This window comes from Haemaphysalis longicornis, unplaced genomic scaffold, assembly GCF_048455015.1.
Source record: "Haemaphysalis longicornis isolate Haplotype H1 unplaced genomic scaffold, Haemaphysalis longicornis Haplotype H1 scaffold_12, whole genome shotgun sequence".
NCBI lineage: Eukaryota > Metazoa > Arthropoda > Arachnida > Ixodida > Ixodidae > Haemaphysalis > Haemaphysalis longicornis.
Genome location: NW_027526225.1, coordinates 36,742,607 through 36,757,875, shown reverse-complemented (window position 1 = coordinate 36,757,875; position 15,269 = coordinate 36,742,607). Strand labels below are relative to the sequence as shown.

Below are 15,269 nucleotides of genomic sequence, written 5' to 3'. Positions count from 1 at the left end.
TGGCTGGGTGGTTATTTACGAAAGCGTAGAAACACAGTGGTTTCCTGAAATCCCGCTTGCCTCTATTGGGAGGGTGTCATTAAAAATGTTGTATAACAGTGTTGAGATACGTGAGAAAAACCAGTTCGATATCTCAGATGGCGGGCGGTAAAAAAATTAATATGTGAAAAACTATTTTACCGCTTTTTACTCTCTCCATGGTGGAATTTTAAAAATTTTAAGAAATATTGACCTCCAACACCGCAATCAGAACGTGCCCTTGCAATCTGTAGCCGTTTGAAAGAGCAGTTTGGCTAGACGTGTACATAACCTGTCAGGACTTTTTGGCTCATCACCCGTGTCATTTGTAAAAAACAATTTGACCCATTTAGCGGCGTCGCAGAGCGAAATCCTTAAAAACGGTTCTGTTCATTTGTATGAGTAACATATTCCATCAAAAATCAGTTGGACTATTGAATCGGTGAAAGATTTATTTGAGAATATTTAGGAACACCGTTTTAGTTCCGGAATGCGCAATCACCTCGCTGGTGTCGGTTAGGGCGAAATCCAAAAACTACTTTTTAGGTATTCTTAAGGGCTACTTATATCAGCAAAAAGCGCTTCGATATGTGAATGGGTGACCGAGAAAATCACGAATTCGCGAAACCACAATTTCGCCCTTTTCTTCGGTTAGGAGGGCAATTTCTGAAAAACCCGCCTTAGTGAGCACCTACTCAATAACGCCAATAAACTCGTGAAATTTCAAGTCTCTAGGTCTAACAGTTTTGGCTGGGCGTTGATGAGTCAGTCAGTCAGTCAGTCAGTCAGTCAGTCAGTCAGTCAGTCGGGCACTTCTTTTTATAGGGATAGATTTCAGTAAAGACGTGATATATTTATAAAAGACGCGAACTGGGCCGGTAGGAACATTTTCATGTATTTGTAAAACTTTTCTTATTAGTACACGATGCTTTTTAAGCCCATGAGTCATATGAATGAGTAAGTCCCATAGTAAGTCCCATAGCCGATTTGCTTCTTCGCTGCAGCAACAATCCTTGCTCCATCATTGTTGCTATAAGTGTGAGCTTACTTGGAGTTTTTATCGTTCGGAGCTCGTGTTGCCACAATTACGGAGATTGCTGGATATTTTTTTTTTTGCCATTCTTTGGAAATCTTTTTAGGTGGGTATGATTGGCTTGAAAAATGTGCACCCGAGGGTGCTAGGCGGTCGCCTCGAGGCACGCATAAACGAGCGCTCGGCACTTTTTTTGTTTTTTTTTTTTAACTGCCGGGCGTTCACCGCGAGGCACGCGCTCACGAGTGCTCGGCATTTTCTGGGAATTTTAATGCTCTGGGGCAAAATGGCGCAATAAAAAAAAAAAAAACTGCGAACACGCAACTCCAAAGATTTGCGTAACAGCTTCACTGTTAAAACGAATACAGGAATGCGTCTGATACATTTCGTGGCGAGTCTGTAACTGTAAATGAAGTAGCCTGTGTTGATACCAGGATAGGGAATAGGAAACAGGAGGACGCGTAGAATTAGGTCAGGGAATGGAACAAGTTTAAAGCCGAGCGCCTAATACCGATGTGGAGAGGGTAAACAAAAGAGGGAAGTTGAAGTTTCCTATTAAACAGAGGTGCTGAATCTCAGGACGAAGCCAACCTCAGCTACAGGATTGAGTAGCAATAAGAAAACTCGGCGAAAAAGGAATTAATTGGTGCAGGGTGGACAGGAGTTGGTACGTGCAATTTTGGGAGGATCGAGCTGTGTTCCTGCTAACTGATGCCTCCTGATGATGATGGGGTGGTGTCTGTAGTGGTTACTAGATTACGCAATTGAGTAAAGTAGCACTGTTTGGGCGATGGAGTCCCGTCGCTTGCGGTCGCACTCACCGGAACGAACGACGTTGCCGTGGACGCCGCTTTGAGGGCTCGGTATGTGGCCATTGCGGCTGACGTCATTTTCGGCCACGCCGACATCGATCTTTGTCTCGCGGAGCCCCGTCTCCTCTACGGGTACTTCTCGAACGGTAACGGTGGCGACATGAAAAAAAAAAAAAAGAATCATGCATGGCGGATGCACAGTTACACAGATCTCAGCATCATGTTCGCGTTCCAAACGGAGCCATGAATATAAAATACAACCAGGTTTATTTGAGAAAACTGATTGATTGATTGATTGTAGGGTTTAACACGCCGAAGCAACGCAGGCGATGAGGCGCGCCGTAGTGGAGGGCTCCGGATTAATTTTGACCACCTGGGGATCTTTAACGTGCGCTGAAATCTCGTACACACGGACATTTTCGCTTTTCGCCTCCATCAGAAAAGCGGCCGCCGCGGCCAGGAATCGAACCCGAGACCTCGTGCTCAGCCGCACAATGCCTTAGCCACTGAGCCACCGCGACGAGTTATTTGAGAAAACTAGCCTTTGGTAGCACCCTCAGCTCAGTATGACCCACGGAACATGTTTTTAACAAAAGAAGCAAAAAAATTGAAAAAAAATTCAAATTTCGCGCTACGCGACGTCAGCAGTGACGCAATAAGTAACAAACTAAAGACACTTCGATTTACAGCGGTCATTTTAATGTTATGTTTTGATTTAGAAGAAGGTCACAGTGTTTATATTTCTCTGAGTGGGTCTCGTGTTTTTTGTCTCAACAAGAAAGCTTGGACGTAATCACAGCACAAACAAAATGGTCTTTAGAACTAGCTTGATGATATTTCATCTCCGTAAATCCATTTGGAGAAGCTAATTAGACTGAATATAAGTGGATAGCAGGGTGTCGAACCGGAACCGAACCGAACCGAAAACCGGAACTGAACCGGTATTTTTGCCGGAACTGAACCCGAACCCGAACCGTTATTTTTTGAGCACGCTGAACCCGAACCGGAACTGCACCGAAAAAAAAATAACGGTTACCGGTTCATGCCGAAACGGTTCGACCCTCCTTTGTTGACACTGCACAGTCAATGCAATTCAGGCCTTTTTTTCTTCCACGTACCGTCAACTTCGTACCCGCTCGCGCACTTTCCCCTCCAGACAATTGAACGCTACCACGCTCTATGTAACAGCAAGAGAAATGAATGAGCACCAATGTAGCAATGGTCTGTTGCTGCTGGAAGCGCGAGCGTAGTGCAAGCTTACCAAACGAAATGTCATTCTCCGCAGCTTGCAGGGGATATAAAACGACTTTGCCCTTCTCTAGCTGCGACTTTAGGGGAGCAATCAGGCTGCAGGAGTGCTCCAGTGCGCAGCAGCGAAAGCCCATACCCGATGTGTGCAAACTTTTTGCATTTCATAATTTGTTCCCCCCACCAGGCGGGTGTCCAGACAGCAGCACCGAAGGCTCGCATAAATAAAGTTTATTCCTTCTCCTCCTCTTCATAATTTGTTTAAAAGGTCCGACACCTGCAAATTGTTAATACTTGACAAGTGTGACCGCAGGAGCTGCTCAGTGGCTAAACCGCCTGCTGCTGACCACAAGTGGCTTCGACGTCCCTTACCCACGACCGTTTTTGGGGACAGTACAGTGGACAAGTTCCGCTTTTTACAAGTACAAATAACTGCAGATATGTCAGGGAAAACTGTTAAGGTGCGCACTCAATCCCTTGGCAAGAAACTGCAGCCTTTGACCTTGTCTTGGAAGCAGAAACAGTAATAAAGCAGATGACACGTGCAGAAAGGCAGGCCGGTACATCACACTGTCCCATTCGCCCAGCGATCATCTTTTCTGTTTGTTCTGCAGTTTTGTCTCTTTCAGATCTGCTTTTTTTTTCGAAGGTGCACTTGTACTGACTGCCCAATTCGCTACATTACTTCTACTGCTACTTGTTCCGGAGGGGAGTACTGATTTGATTTGATTGTGGGCTTTAACGCGCCGACGCAGCGCAGGCGATGAGGCGCGCCGTAGTGGAGGGCTTCGGAATAATTTTGACCGCCTGGGGATCTTTAACATGCGCAGAAATTTCGTACACACGGGCGTTTTTGCTTTTCGCCTCCATCAGAAAAGCGGCCGCCGAGGCCGGGAATCGAACCCGCGACCTCGCGCTCAGCAGCGCCTTAGCCACTCAGCCACCGCGGCGGGTCGGAAGGGAGTACTGCTGTGGACGAATTAAAGAGCGTCTACCCAAAAATGTTCATCTCATGCTCCGCGCGTCAAATTTCCCTTTCATTTTGTATCAGCATAATCTGTTATAAGATTCCGCAATGTAGCACACGGAACGATGGCCGGGGGTCAGGCGGTACGATGACATACTGATTGTAATGCACACTATTAAGCGCTGATATTTGAACGCGCCAGTACGCAGACCTAAATTTAAGGCTTCAAGGTTAGCGTGATGGGCGATTCCATAGCGACGATTTCGAGAAATGAAAAGGCAGAAAATATATCCCACAGCCATATCTCTTGGCGGTTGCTATATGAATAGTCGCTAGGACAACATAAAGTCTGGACGAGAAAGTACGTGGTAAATCGTCACCACTTCATCTGTTTTTCTAATATCTCGTGAATGTTTAAAGTTTGCTTTGCAATTGCGCCTCCGCCCTTGGGGAACAGCAGCATTTTGAGTTTTTGTTTGTGTTTTGATTTTACTGTCGCTTTAAACTACTAAATATTTTTTTTCTAATTTCAGTGACAATTCAACTCATCGAACCGGTTCGCGAACCGGTTCAAGCTCCCGAACCGGTTCGCGAACCGGTTCGGTACGTGATTTTGTCGAACCGGAACTGAACCGGAACGAAATTATTTCACCCGAACCCGAACCGTAACCGAACCGGTATTTTTTTCGGTTCGACACCCTGGTGGATAGAGACAACCGTTTCAAACTACAACAACAAAAAGCAGCCACCTGTGCCCCTGAAGTTCGAATGTTGAGAAGCGCAATGAGCACGTATCCTAAGTCGCCACATGCTGAATAAGGGGAGGTCCTTATCGTAAAACGCCGCAATGACTAAGGCTGAAGAAGAAGGTAACATGATGTCCGTCGAGCTACTCGCGTACGAGCTAATCCAGGAAGCCAGTGAACGTATCAGCGCTGAAGACGCCTGGGCAACCCTGAAGGACGACATCAATACCGTGTACACAGGGATGCCAGGCGACATGTCAGCAGCCCGGTACATGGATCTTTACACCCTTGCCAGCGACTACAGCAGATGCATACCTCCGGAGAACATCGTACCCTCGATTACAGGCGATGAACTGTTCGAAGACCTCTACCAGCGACTACGAGACTTCCTCAAGGCGCACCTGGAAGGCCTCGTCGAGCGGGGAAAATTAAACGGGCGAGGGTATTATCGCCTTATAAAACCGGGACACCCGAGGAGCACAGCTTCTCAAGCACAGTACTCGACTGTATGTGCAGCTTCCCCGACCGGTGCTGGGTCCGCGGATGGCGTGAGGATCGCGACAGGGACATTCTTGTGGTCTACCAGATGACCCTCGTATTATGGAGGGAATGCTTTTTGACACCATTGCGTGAGAGGCTGACCAGTGGCCTGCTAAAGCCGATAGAGAGTCATGGGCAGGGGGAGATAATAAACTCGAGGCAGATCAATAGCGCTATTTCGTCCTTCATCGAGGTCGACTTAAGCTGCAAGGATCCGTCTCCCAAGGCGCCAGACTTGTTGCTAGATCTTCGAAGACATCCTCGTGGTTGAAACAGAGCACTTTTACATTCAGGAGAGCACGGAATACCTAGCTCGGCACAACGCTCTTAGCTACAAACATAAAGTAGAGCACCGCCTATGCCAAGAAGAGAAACGTGTGTTGGCATACCTGCACGAGTTTACACTGAAGCCGCTCATAAAGGCACGGAGATCTTTTACAAGGAATTTCGAAACCTACTTCGACACGACAAGGATGGAGAAGTCAGGAGCATGTTTCGTTTGATTTCCCATACACCTCATGTACTCGAGCAGATGCGCAGCCTATTTGAGGAGCACGTCCGCCAGCAATGTCTCTCGGCTGTCGAAAGTACCTGCGAGCACGGAGCCCGAGATCCCAGTCTGAACGGGAACACTTTGCTACAGGTGTATAAAATGTACACAGACGTCGGTATCCTTTCGCTAGCCCCCAGCAAAGGCTGTTTCGGTGCTTAAAGCTGCCCGTGAAAAATTCGTCAGCACTATTTCGTTACGAGACCTCCCAATACGTCTAGGAAAACTGCCGAGCTGGCGGTTGCACACTCCGACATTCTGTTGCTGAAGGCCTCTTCAAACCGATTTGTGAGTGATCTTGAAGACGCGCTTTATGATGCAGTGATATTGCTCAGATTTGTTGACACAAAGACGTGTTTTAAAAGCTTAACGGCGAAGCGCTGGCGATGGGGCTGGTGCAGAAGACGCCCGCGAGCTAAGATGCTGAGGTGAACAGGATTTTGAAACTGAAGAGAGCGTGCGGCTTTCAGCAAGCCCTGAGGCTTCTGCGCGTTATTCTGGATAACAGAATGAACAAGGATGCGAATGAAAACTTCAAAGTACGGCGGATACCAGATACTCCTTGGAACTGGATTTTAGAGTAGACGTCCTGACGATGAGTACGTGGCCCTCCATGAAGTCGCCAGAATTTTCACTCCTGTGTCCTCTAGAAAGCAGTATTGAGCGCTTACATCGTTCTACAGCACCGAAGAGCCGGACTGAAAGGGTACGTGGCTCTACCTTATATCTTAAGGAGAAGTGGAGACAGCCCGCTTCGGACGCCATACGTTCTTCAGGCATCCACGTTGCAAATTGCCGTTCTTTTCGAGTACAACGAAGCACTTTCCTTTATGTGCACCAGCTTCAGCAGCAACCGGACTTGACAAGCAAGGTTTGCAGAAGGTTCCGCGAGTCATGCTAAAACTTTCTTTGGAAGAACAGGAGCAGCCCAACTTGCAGGAACATCGACAACTGTCTCTCGATGCTGTGCTATCCCTTCCCACGGAGTTTAGCAACACAAAGCTGCTCGTCGATATCCGCAGTGGACTCAAGAGCGAGGCGAAGCCTGAGAGGGACGTCGCAGACAAAAATATGCCTGTGTAAAGAAGCATTTGCATTCAGACCGCTGTAGCTCGAGTTGTGGAGATTCAACAGACGCTCAATCACGCGGAGATCGTTGCCGAGGTGACTGATCTGCTCCCTTCCAGGTTCAAGCCCGAAGCGCTCGCCGTCAAGGAGTGCCTAGACATACTGGTCAAAAAGAATTACCTAGAAATAGCAGAGGATGTGGAAACTCAAAATACACCACATAACCACCAAGTTAAAATAGTACCACGAATAAAGAATTTTAAAGCGAAGCTTTCTATTTCTCGCTCATGGCGCATGTCGCATCGAAAACGCACTGCACGAAATCTAACTTTCTCAGTTGATGGTGATGATCGTGGGTGAAGTGAAAGATTAATTACAAATAATGGTATACCACAGGGATCAATTTTAGGCCCTTTTCTTTTTCTATGCTATATCAATTTTGATTTTGTGTATTTTGAAGAACCATGTGTTTTGTACGCAGATGACACTAATATTTTTCTGACAGCCAGAAGTGAATCGGACCTCTATAAAAAAGCTAATGGCGTCTTAGCCAAATTGTCCCGATGGTTCAACCACAACCATCTCGTTGCAAATGTTTCAAAGAGCAGCTACATTGTTTTTACAGCAATAAAACACCCCTATAATAAACAATGCAGTCGTCCGGCTCAACAATGTTAACCTTGAAAACGTGAAACACACAAAGTCCTTGGGCGTATACTTAGACGATAAACTTCTATGGCACAAACATGTTGAAGAAACTGCACGTAGGATCTACCAAAAAATTTCAATGCTTTATCAGGTACGCCATATGTTACCCCTTAAAACTATTATAGTACTATACCATAGCTTATTACATTCCCACATTACATATGCAGTTAGTGTATATGGATTAACCTATCGCACCACTCTTTCACCCATCGAAATAGCCCAAAATACAGCTCTTCGCGCCATGCTTTTCATAAATAGACACGAGTCTGTTAAATTTGCCTATCAAATGCTCAACATAATGCCCTTAAAAACTGGTGTAAAATATTATGCCCTGATCCTTCTGTATAAGATAAATTGCAATATCATAATCTGTCCTTTGATTACAGTTACACACCGCTCTACGAAATACTCCCTAAACACATGCCCAACCACACTAGCAGTACCCGAGATTAGAACTAACTATGGATTATTTTTCTTTTACTTCATGGTTGCACGCTTATGGAACAAACTCCCACAGAACATCACATCAGCACCATCATTTTATATGTTTCAAAACAACTAAAAGATCAAGTGTTTGTGTTGGTTCATTGATTTATCCATTTTAGTAGTGTGAATATAACCAGTGTTTGATTTTAGTACAACTGTTTTTTATATTTGTCTTCCAATACGGCTGTTTTCTTCTTTCTTTCTTTCTTTCTCTCTCTCTCTATCTCTCTCTCTCTCTCTCGCTTTCTTTGTTCCCTTCTCTTCGTAATTTTTTTTCCAGGGGCCAATGTCCTTTCTTCTCCTTCATGACTGTCATTTGTTGTGTTGTTATGCATTCATTGTATAAGTCTTTGTAACAATAGTCTGTACGAGGAGAATGAAGGTTTTGTTTGAAAATGCTCATAAATATTAATACCTCACATATCGTAGGGACCCCTTTTAAAACCGATTGTTGAGTTCTGGGGTCCCGTCTGTATATTTCCACGCACATGTATTTCTTTCTGGTCCAATAAACTTGAAACCTGAAACTTTTATCTGCGCTCCCACGGCCATGAATACCAGTTGCTGAAGTAGTGGATGAAGCTGACTGCCGGTAGAAGAGAGAAATGTAACTTCTTTCTTTCTTTCTTTCTTTCTTTCTTTCTTTCTTTCTTTCTTTCTTTCTTTCTTTCTTTCTTTCTTTCTTTCTTTCTTTCTTCTTTGTTTGTTTGTTTGTTTGTTTGTTTCTTTGTTTCTTTGTTTCTTTCTTTCTTTCTTTCTTTCTTTCTTTCTTTCTTTCTTCCTCCTTACAGCGAAGCTGTATAAATCTACTTTCCGGTGGTAGTCGATGTGTCGCGTCGACATACACATATTTTTATCTCCTTTTTCTCGCAAATGTTTTGTAGCTCTCAATCTAAAGTAGGTATCTTTGAAAAAACCTCACTGAAATCGGTTGCTAGGACGACGCTATCGTAACACCAAGTTTTATTTATTTGTCATAATTAGCTCACAGTGAACTTGTAAACATTACACAATTCCCGTCTTCTGGCAATACATGGTCGTCGACGGCGGGAGCATGGCGACAGAAAACGGCTGTAACTCAAAATTCCTTAAACCTAAACCAAAACTAAAGCGTCCCTAACATTACGCCAGTTTCGTTTACATTTAATTGTTATAGCTCACGGTGAAATATTGTGCAATAGCCGTATGCTGTCATTAACTGGTCTTCTACGGCAGGGGAACGTGTTTGTGCGCTATAATAAAACTCGTGCCCCCCCAAGCGTCATTCCGTTAACTTACCAGGAAGCATAATCCATCGCAAATATCCAACAAACGTGTTTTGTTTCCTGTAATCCAATGGAGCGTGTTCGTTGAATCCATCGGGAAAGAATAATAATTACCTCAATTTATAATCGCCAGTACTTTCATTATTTTTCTTTTCTTGTACACTCGTATAAAACGTCTTTCTTCTGGCTGAAACTTTTAGTTGGTAGTCAGCTCTGCATGTGTCTTGTCTTCCGTGGTCCTGTCTTTTGCGCTATTTTCCCGTTCTAGCTGTTGTCTCTGTACGGGATCCGAAACCACCGAGGCCAAAACGTCGGAGCAGTTCCCTGATAGATTCAACCTCGAGCCGAAAGACAAGAAAACAGATGCACCAGCAAAAAAAAAAAAAAAAGAAGAAAAGCGTTTTCTTCTTTTGGAGGAGGAGAAGAATTTTTATTCAACCGAAGAGCTGGTAGGTTGGCGGGGTCCTTAGACCAGGAGTCCGTCGGTTCTCCGCGCAGTCTACGCCCTCTCTGTCAGCAATAGCTGCCTATTCGGGTCACAACAGGCAAGTTCACTCTCCCATTGCTCGCAGGTCCGACCGGGAATCGGATTCAAGCCTGGGGGATACTCTGCTACCCCCCTTCCCCCACCATGTGAGAGGAGCGCGTAGGTCATAGTGTCCGCACAGGGAAGTACAGAGTGTAGGGTGCGTGACGTGTAGTCGTGTGTGGTGTGGGAACGTGTTTGTTTAACAAAAGCTTGATCAGGGCTAGTTGGTTGAACATACTGAATAAATTTGAGGCGCTAAACAACGGGGACCAAAGAAACACGTAGACACAGACAGGTCTGTGTCTACAGGTCTGCGCCTTGTCTGTGTCTACGTGTTTCTTTGGTCCCCGTTGTTTAGCGCCTCAAATTTATTCAGCGTGTTTGTTTAAAGTTGACGTGCTCGGAAAACGGCCAGACCTATTTTTGAGACGTAGCCTCAAAAAGAGGAGTCACCCTCCATGAGTTCCTTGTTTGGAGGCGTCGTCGAAAGCAGAACTAACCGCTTTCCAAGCACGCGCAGTTTGCAAGAACCCCTTACGGTCCAGCTGGCTCCTTGAAAAGTAGCGGTGTACTGCAAGGCTGGGCACTATCACCTACCCTTTTTTTCGTGATAAGACGAAACGAACAGCCTCGCTTTCACACGCGATGCCTACTCTGCGCTGGCGCGTGCTGCGGCGATTGCGTCAGGCAAAGGAATAGCAATGCAGGAATAAAGAAACCGGTGTAGGTCGAAAGGCACCGCAAAGGGTGCACGTTCACCCAACGATCACGCCGGGTTTCACGCGATGCGCGCTTAAAAAGAAACCTCCCGGCGATTTTCCGACCGAACACGAACGACAGCGTTGAGGAAAGCGCCAGGGGTCACGAAGATGGGAGGTGCCGCTTCGCGCCGATTCGCGAACGTGCCGAAAGTGGGCGCGACGCACGGAACTTCTATGAGGGTTCTCCGGGTAAATACGCTGGGAAGTGTTTGAGCCTGGAATGGTGTAATCTCTTACCACCACGCTTTGGCAGCCTTGCGGGCAATGAGGCAGAGCCAAGCTGGCACATGCGTCCTCGTCAGCGCCTGACCCTTTTTCTCTCCGGGCAAGTACAATATTTTCTAGGGATCATAGTATCTTATGACCCTGCGCATCCACGGCCATGAATATCGGTTGCTGAAGAACTGGACGAAGTTGACCGGAGGTAAAACAGAGATGTGAAACTTCTTTCTTTCTTTCTTTCTTTCTTTCTTTCTTTCTTTCTTTCTGTTTCTTCCTTCCTTTTTCCTTTTTTCCTCTGTTATTTTCTGTGTTTGCTTCATTCGTTCATTCTTTCGCTCTTTCTTTTTTCTTCGCTCTTTATTTCCCTGTTCCTTTTCCCTTCCTCACTTCCTTCCGTCCTTCTCTCCTTCGATATTCCTTTCTGGCCTCCCTGCCTTCATCCATCTATGCTTTCTTCCTTCCTTCCTTCCTTCCTTCCTTCCTTCCTTCCTTCCTTCCTTCCTTCCTTCCTTCCTTCCTTCCTTTCTTCCTCCCTTCCTTTCTTCCTTCCTTCCTTCCTTCCTTCCTTCCTACATTTTCACTTTCTTTTCTTCCTTCGTTCATGCTCTCTATCTTTGTTTCCCTTCCCCTTCTCCTTCCTTGGTTCTTCATTCTTTGTCCTTTCTTCAATCTTTGCTTTCTTTTTTTCTCGCGTTCCTTTTTTTCTTCTTTATTTACGACAATGTTAAATTAATCTTACATCTCTCTGTCAAAACTGACAAAAAGGAATCACTGGTGTGATCCACGTGGGCCATGGCAGTTTCGGTCCATGCGCTGAGTTCCTACGGTTTCTCCACTCCACACGAATGAAAGCATGCAAAAAAAAAAAATTGCAAGCTACCACGCAAACAACAACAAAAAAATATCGGCAGCCTAAACGCTCTTCGCGAAACAACTTAACAGATGGGTAATAAAGGCGGTTATGTACTCAGTTTCGATGTTTGGCGATTTAGAGTGAGGAATATTTAATGTGAACCGCCAGCATATTTCGTGACACGGGCGCTTCGGTGATATGAAAAGGAAGCTGGTGCAGTAGGGAGCGGCAGACGAATGAGCAGGTTATGCAGCTTTGTTTGGCTCCCTACACGTTTACATACAGATCAGGAAACGCTGAGAAACACTAAACTTAAAATTAAGTGCCTTGGCGAGGTGAAAACCAGAAGTGAAGTAAGACAAACGCAAACATAACAGTAATTGGCAATAAAGAAAAACACTGGTCTTTCGGGATACGCGCCTGTCGTTCTGCGGATTCTAAATTTTTATTGTTCTGAGACTATGTTGTGGGGTTATCCCAAAACTAAATTTAATTCGGCACTATAACGGGCTAGGAGGCGTGCTGACAACTTGACCCCGTATCCGGGAGAGCACGAAAAAACCATAAGTGTTTTCATACTGTAAAGGCAGAGCTCTTTCTAACATACGGCATGGAGGCGACGCAGAATTTAGGTGAAAGGTATGAGCGAATGTTATTTCTTTTGAGCGTTGTCGGCGGTCACCACAGACATACATGCACACGCTTTTTTTCTTGAGCACCGTGCTTGGCTCTCGTCATCTTGAAAATGGCACCTACTGATAACTAATCCGCTCAAAATGCCTATTCTAGTGAGTAGCTAAAGCTCAAAATCAATGTTTTTAACGACTGCGAATTCGGTAGTGACCATACGCTAATAGCACAAACACTGGGGCGTTCGTTTTTCGACGCCTCGAGATATTTATTTATTTATTTATTTATTCTTCAAAGACACGTGGGGCCTCGGGAGTTTGGGTTGGTCGGCATGAAAACTGCACAGAAGAGCTTCGCTTAAGACCCCATGTTTTCTCTTTCTTAGATTGAATTACCTCTGGCTGTCGTTTTCGTATTATTAATGCAAAAACGTTAAGTGGCTCGTTGAGCGGAATTTATGAAATTGTGGGATAGAAAGAACAAAGTGAAAATTGAAGGGATTGTCGACCCGGTGTTGTCTCGCGTCTGTAGCAGTGAAGCGGCTACTAAACAAACGTGACTGCGACGCCTGCGATAGCGCGTTCACTACATCAATAACCCACAAAGGAGCGCGCTTTGCTAGGCAACGCTCTGGGCGCAAAGTACATTATTCCGTACCGCTATGGATTCCGAAGCATCTACATTGTTGGCATTCACAACCTCGGCAGTAGCGAACGGTGGCCGTCCATTACAATACACCGCAGATACTGCGCAACAGAACTCGAAAACGTTAATCGCAGCTCCAATCTCGAAGCACCATTCAGTGGCATTCCGTTGAAAATTAATGCTTTCGCATCCGCAACACACAATGAGCGTTAAGGTGTCTCCAGGGAGCTGTTTTGAACTCCGGTTGTTTACGTGGTCGAGTGGTTTGTTTACGCCGCGCGAACGGTGGCGAAGCAGTTATCCCCGGCCTCCAGGAATCCGCGCGTGCACTGAAAGGGAGGAAAAGCCGGCGCTAAGTTGAAACAATTCTTCGTTGGTATTTTCCGCGCGGAGCTAAGCAACACCTCTTAGGTAAAGAGGGCGCCTGCTTTCAGAGTCATCACGCGTGGTTCATTCTTCCCGGGCAAGTGGCCCGGTTTGGAATATCAACGCTAGACAGCGTCACCGCGCTTAGACTGAACCTGTCCAGCCAATCTTACCCCAGTGGAAAAACATTAGACGTAAGCAGTCAGGCGTCGTTATCTGAGAGGCAGCTAGCGCACGCATTAGCCCGCACGCGGCGGCGTCGTGTCATGGCCGACCACGAGTGAGGCCACACGCTTTATTGCGATACGCTAACGCCTACTGGCTAGAGAATGCCCAAGGCTCCGCACCTCTCTCTACCTTCCTTACCGCTAGTTAACGACATGGTTAAGCCTACCAGTTTATAATGTTTTTCGGTCTTGACCAACCGCAGGAGTGACGTCGACTCGGTTGGGATCAAGGTTGACCACGGGTTTTCCTAAAGGTACAGACAACCGATTTTTGTGGAATGCATTTCCTCCAGCTCATATGAAAGCCAGAGTCTTATATACTAGGGTAACTGCAAGGGATTTCTAAATAAACAAGCAGAAATAATTTTAATTTTTGCACTAAACCTTCTGAAGTCTGAAAGGTGGCACCACGTAGCGGCTAGACGCGACACTACCTCGTGTTTCCAAACATTTCCGTCGATTTCTACGCGTGATTGAAGAGCTGCTTAAAGGAATAGGAAAGGTTGCGCAGTATTGTTGTTTTAGCCGGGGACACGTTTTTGGATACCTCGCTTCATCTCACGTGCAGTTAAAAGTATTTTGCCACACGGCTGACTGTCATGGTTGCCAGCATCACTTGTGGCGGGACCCGTATGGCTGGTAGATCCGAAAATTCCGATTTCAAAAGTTCTAAGGCGCTATAGCAAAATCTTTTCTGGTTAAAGTGTTTTAAGTGATGCCCTTTCATTTGGGATGAAGAAAATATACTCGAAAAAAATCGGTTGTCTGTGCTATAAGAAAGGTTCGAACGTATCAAACCCTCACCGTTAGTGTTAGGAAAAAAAAACGCTAGGTAAAGCTACAAAAAGGAGCGTGTACTACCAGCATCCGGTTGTACGCAGATCTCTGATCTCTCTCTCTCTCTCTCTCTCTCTCTCTCTCTCTCTCTCTCTCTCTCTCTCTCTCTCTCTCTCTCTCTCTCTCTCTCTCTCTCTATTCCGGTTGATGACGGGTTTCTGTCGCCGTGAAAAGACGGGTAAGGTTCCCGCTTAAAAAGGGGCATACAAGCCCCTGTCGTTCCACAATGCTTTCTACTCAATGCACCACTCTCCACCTCCTAATCTGCACTCCGTTTTGTTCTTCTTTTAAAGGGGTCATGCAGACAAAATACAAGCTTGTTTTATTCGAAAGATTTAGTGTTTTATAGTGCCCACAGCGCTTGTTCGGATGCAAGGGATGTTTTATTCACTGAGAAATTATTTGATTTAGGTTAAAATTTTGATTTTCCCGCTAAATCGTGTGTTTTCGTGGTCTACATTGACATCACAGGAACCGACTGCTCTGCAGCTGATTGGGAAGACTTATGTACCGTTACTGAACCTAGATGGCGCCACCATACCGTGGGCAGTAATAATAAAAAATAAAGTGAAAGAATCAGAGACAACGACCTGGAAAAAGAGAATGGACGCGAAGAAGTCCTTAGATATCTACAGGATCGGGAAGCAGGAGATCACAAGGGAAAAATTCTTCGATAATACCAAAGGGAGTGCGTTGCTTTTTGAAGCCCGGGCGGGTTGCTTGCGGACAAGAACGCTAATCCGCGAGCCGGTACAGGA

At 45.7% G+C, this 15,269-nt stretch overlaps 1 protein-coding gene across 1 annotated transcript in view; it reads right to left on the bottom strand.

Annotated features, from left to right (window-relative positions):
* The window catches only part of LOC144162565 (aldehyde dehydrogenase, dimeric NADP-preferring-like), a 166,659-nt gene that overhangs the window by 83,452 nt on the left and 67,938 nt on the right, over nt 1-15,269 (bottom strand). Inside the window, exon 3 of the mRNA XM_077693154.1 lies at nt 1,873-1,998. Coding sequence (XP_077549280.1) covers nt 1,873-1,998 — 126 coding nt within the window. The remainder of the gene's footprint in view (nt 1-1,872; nt 1,999-15,269) is intronic.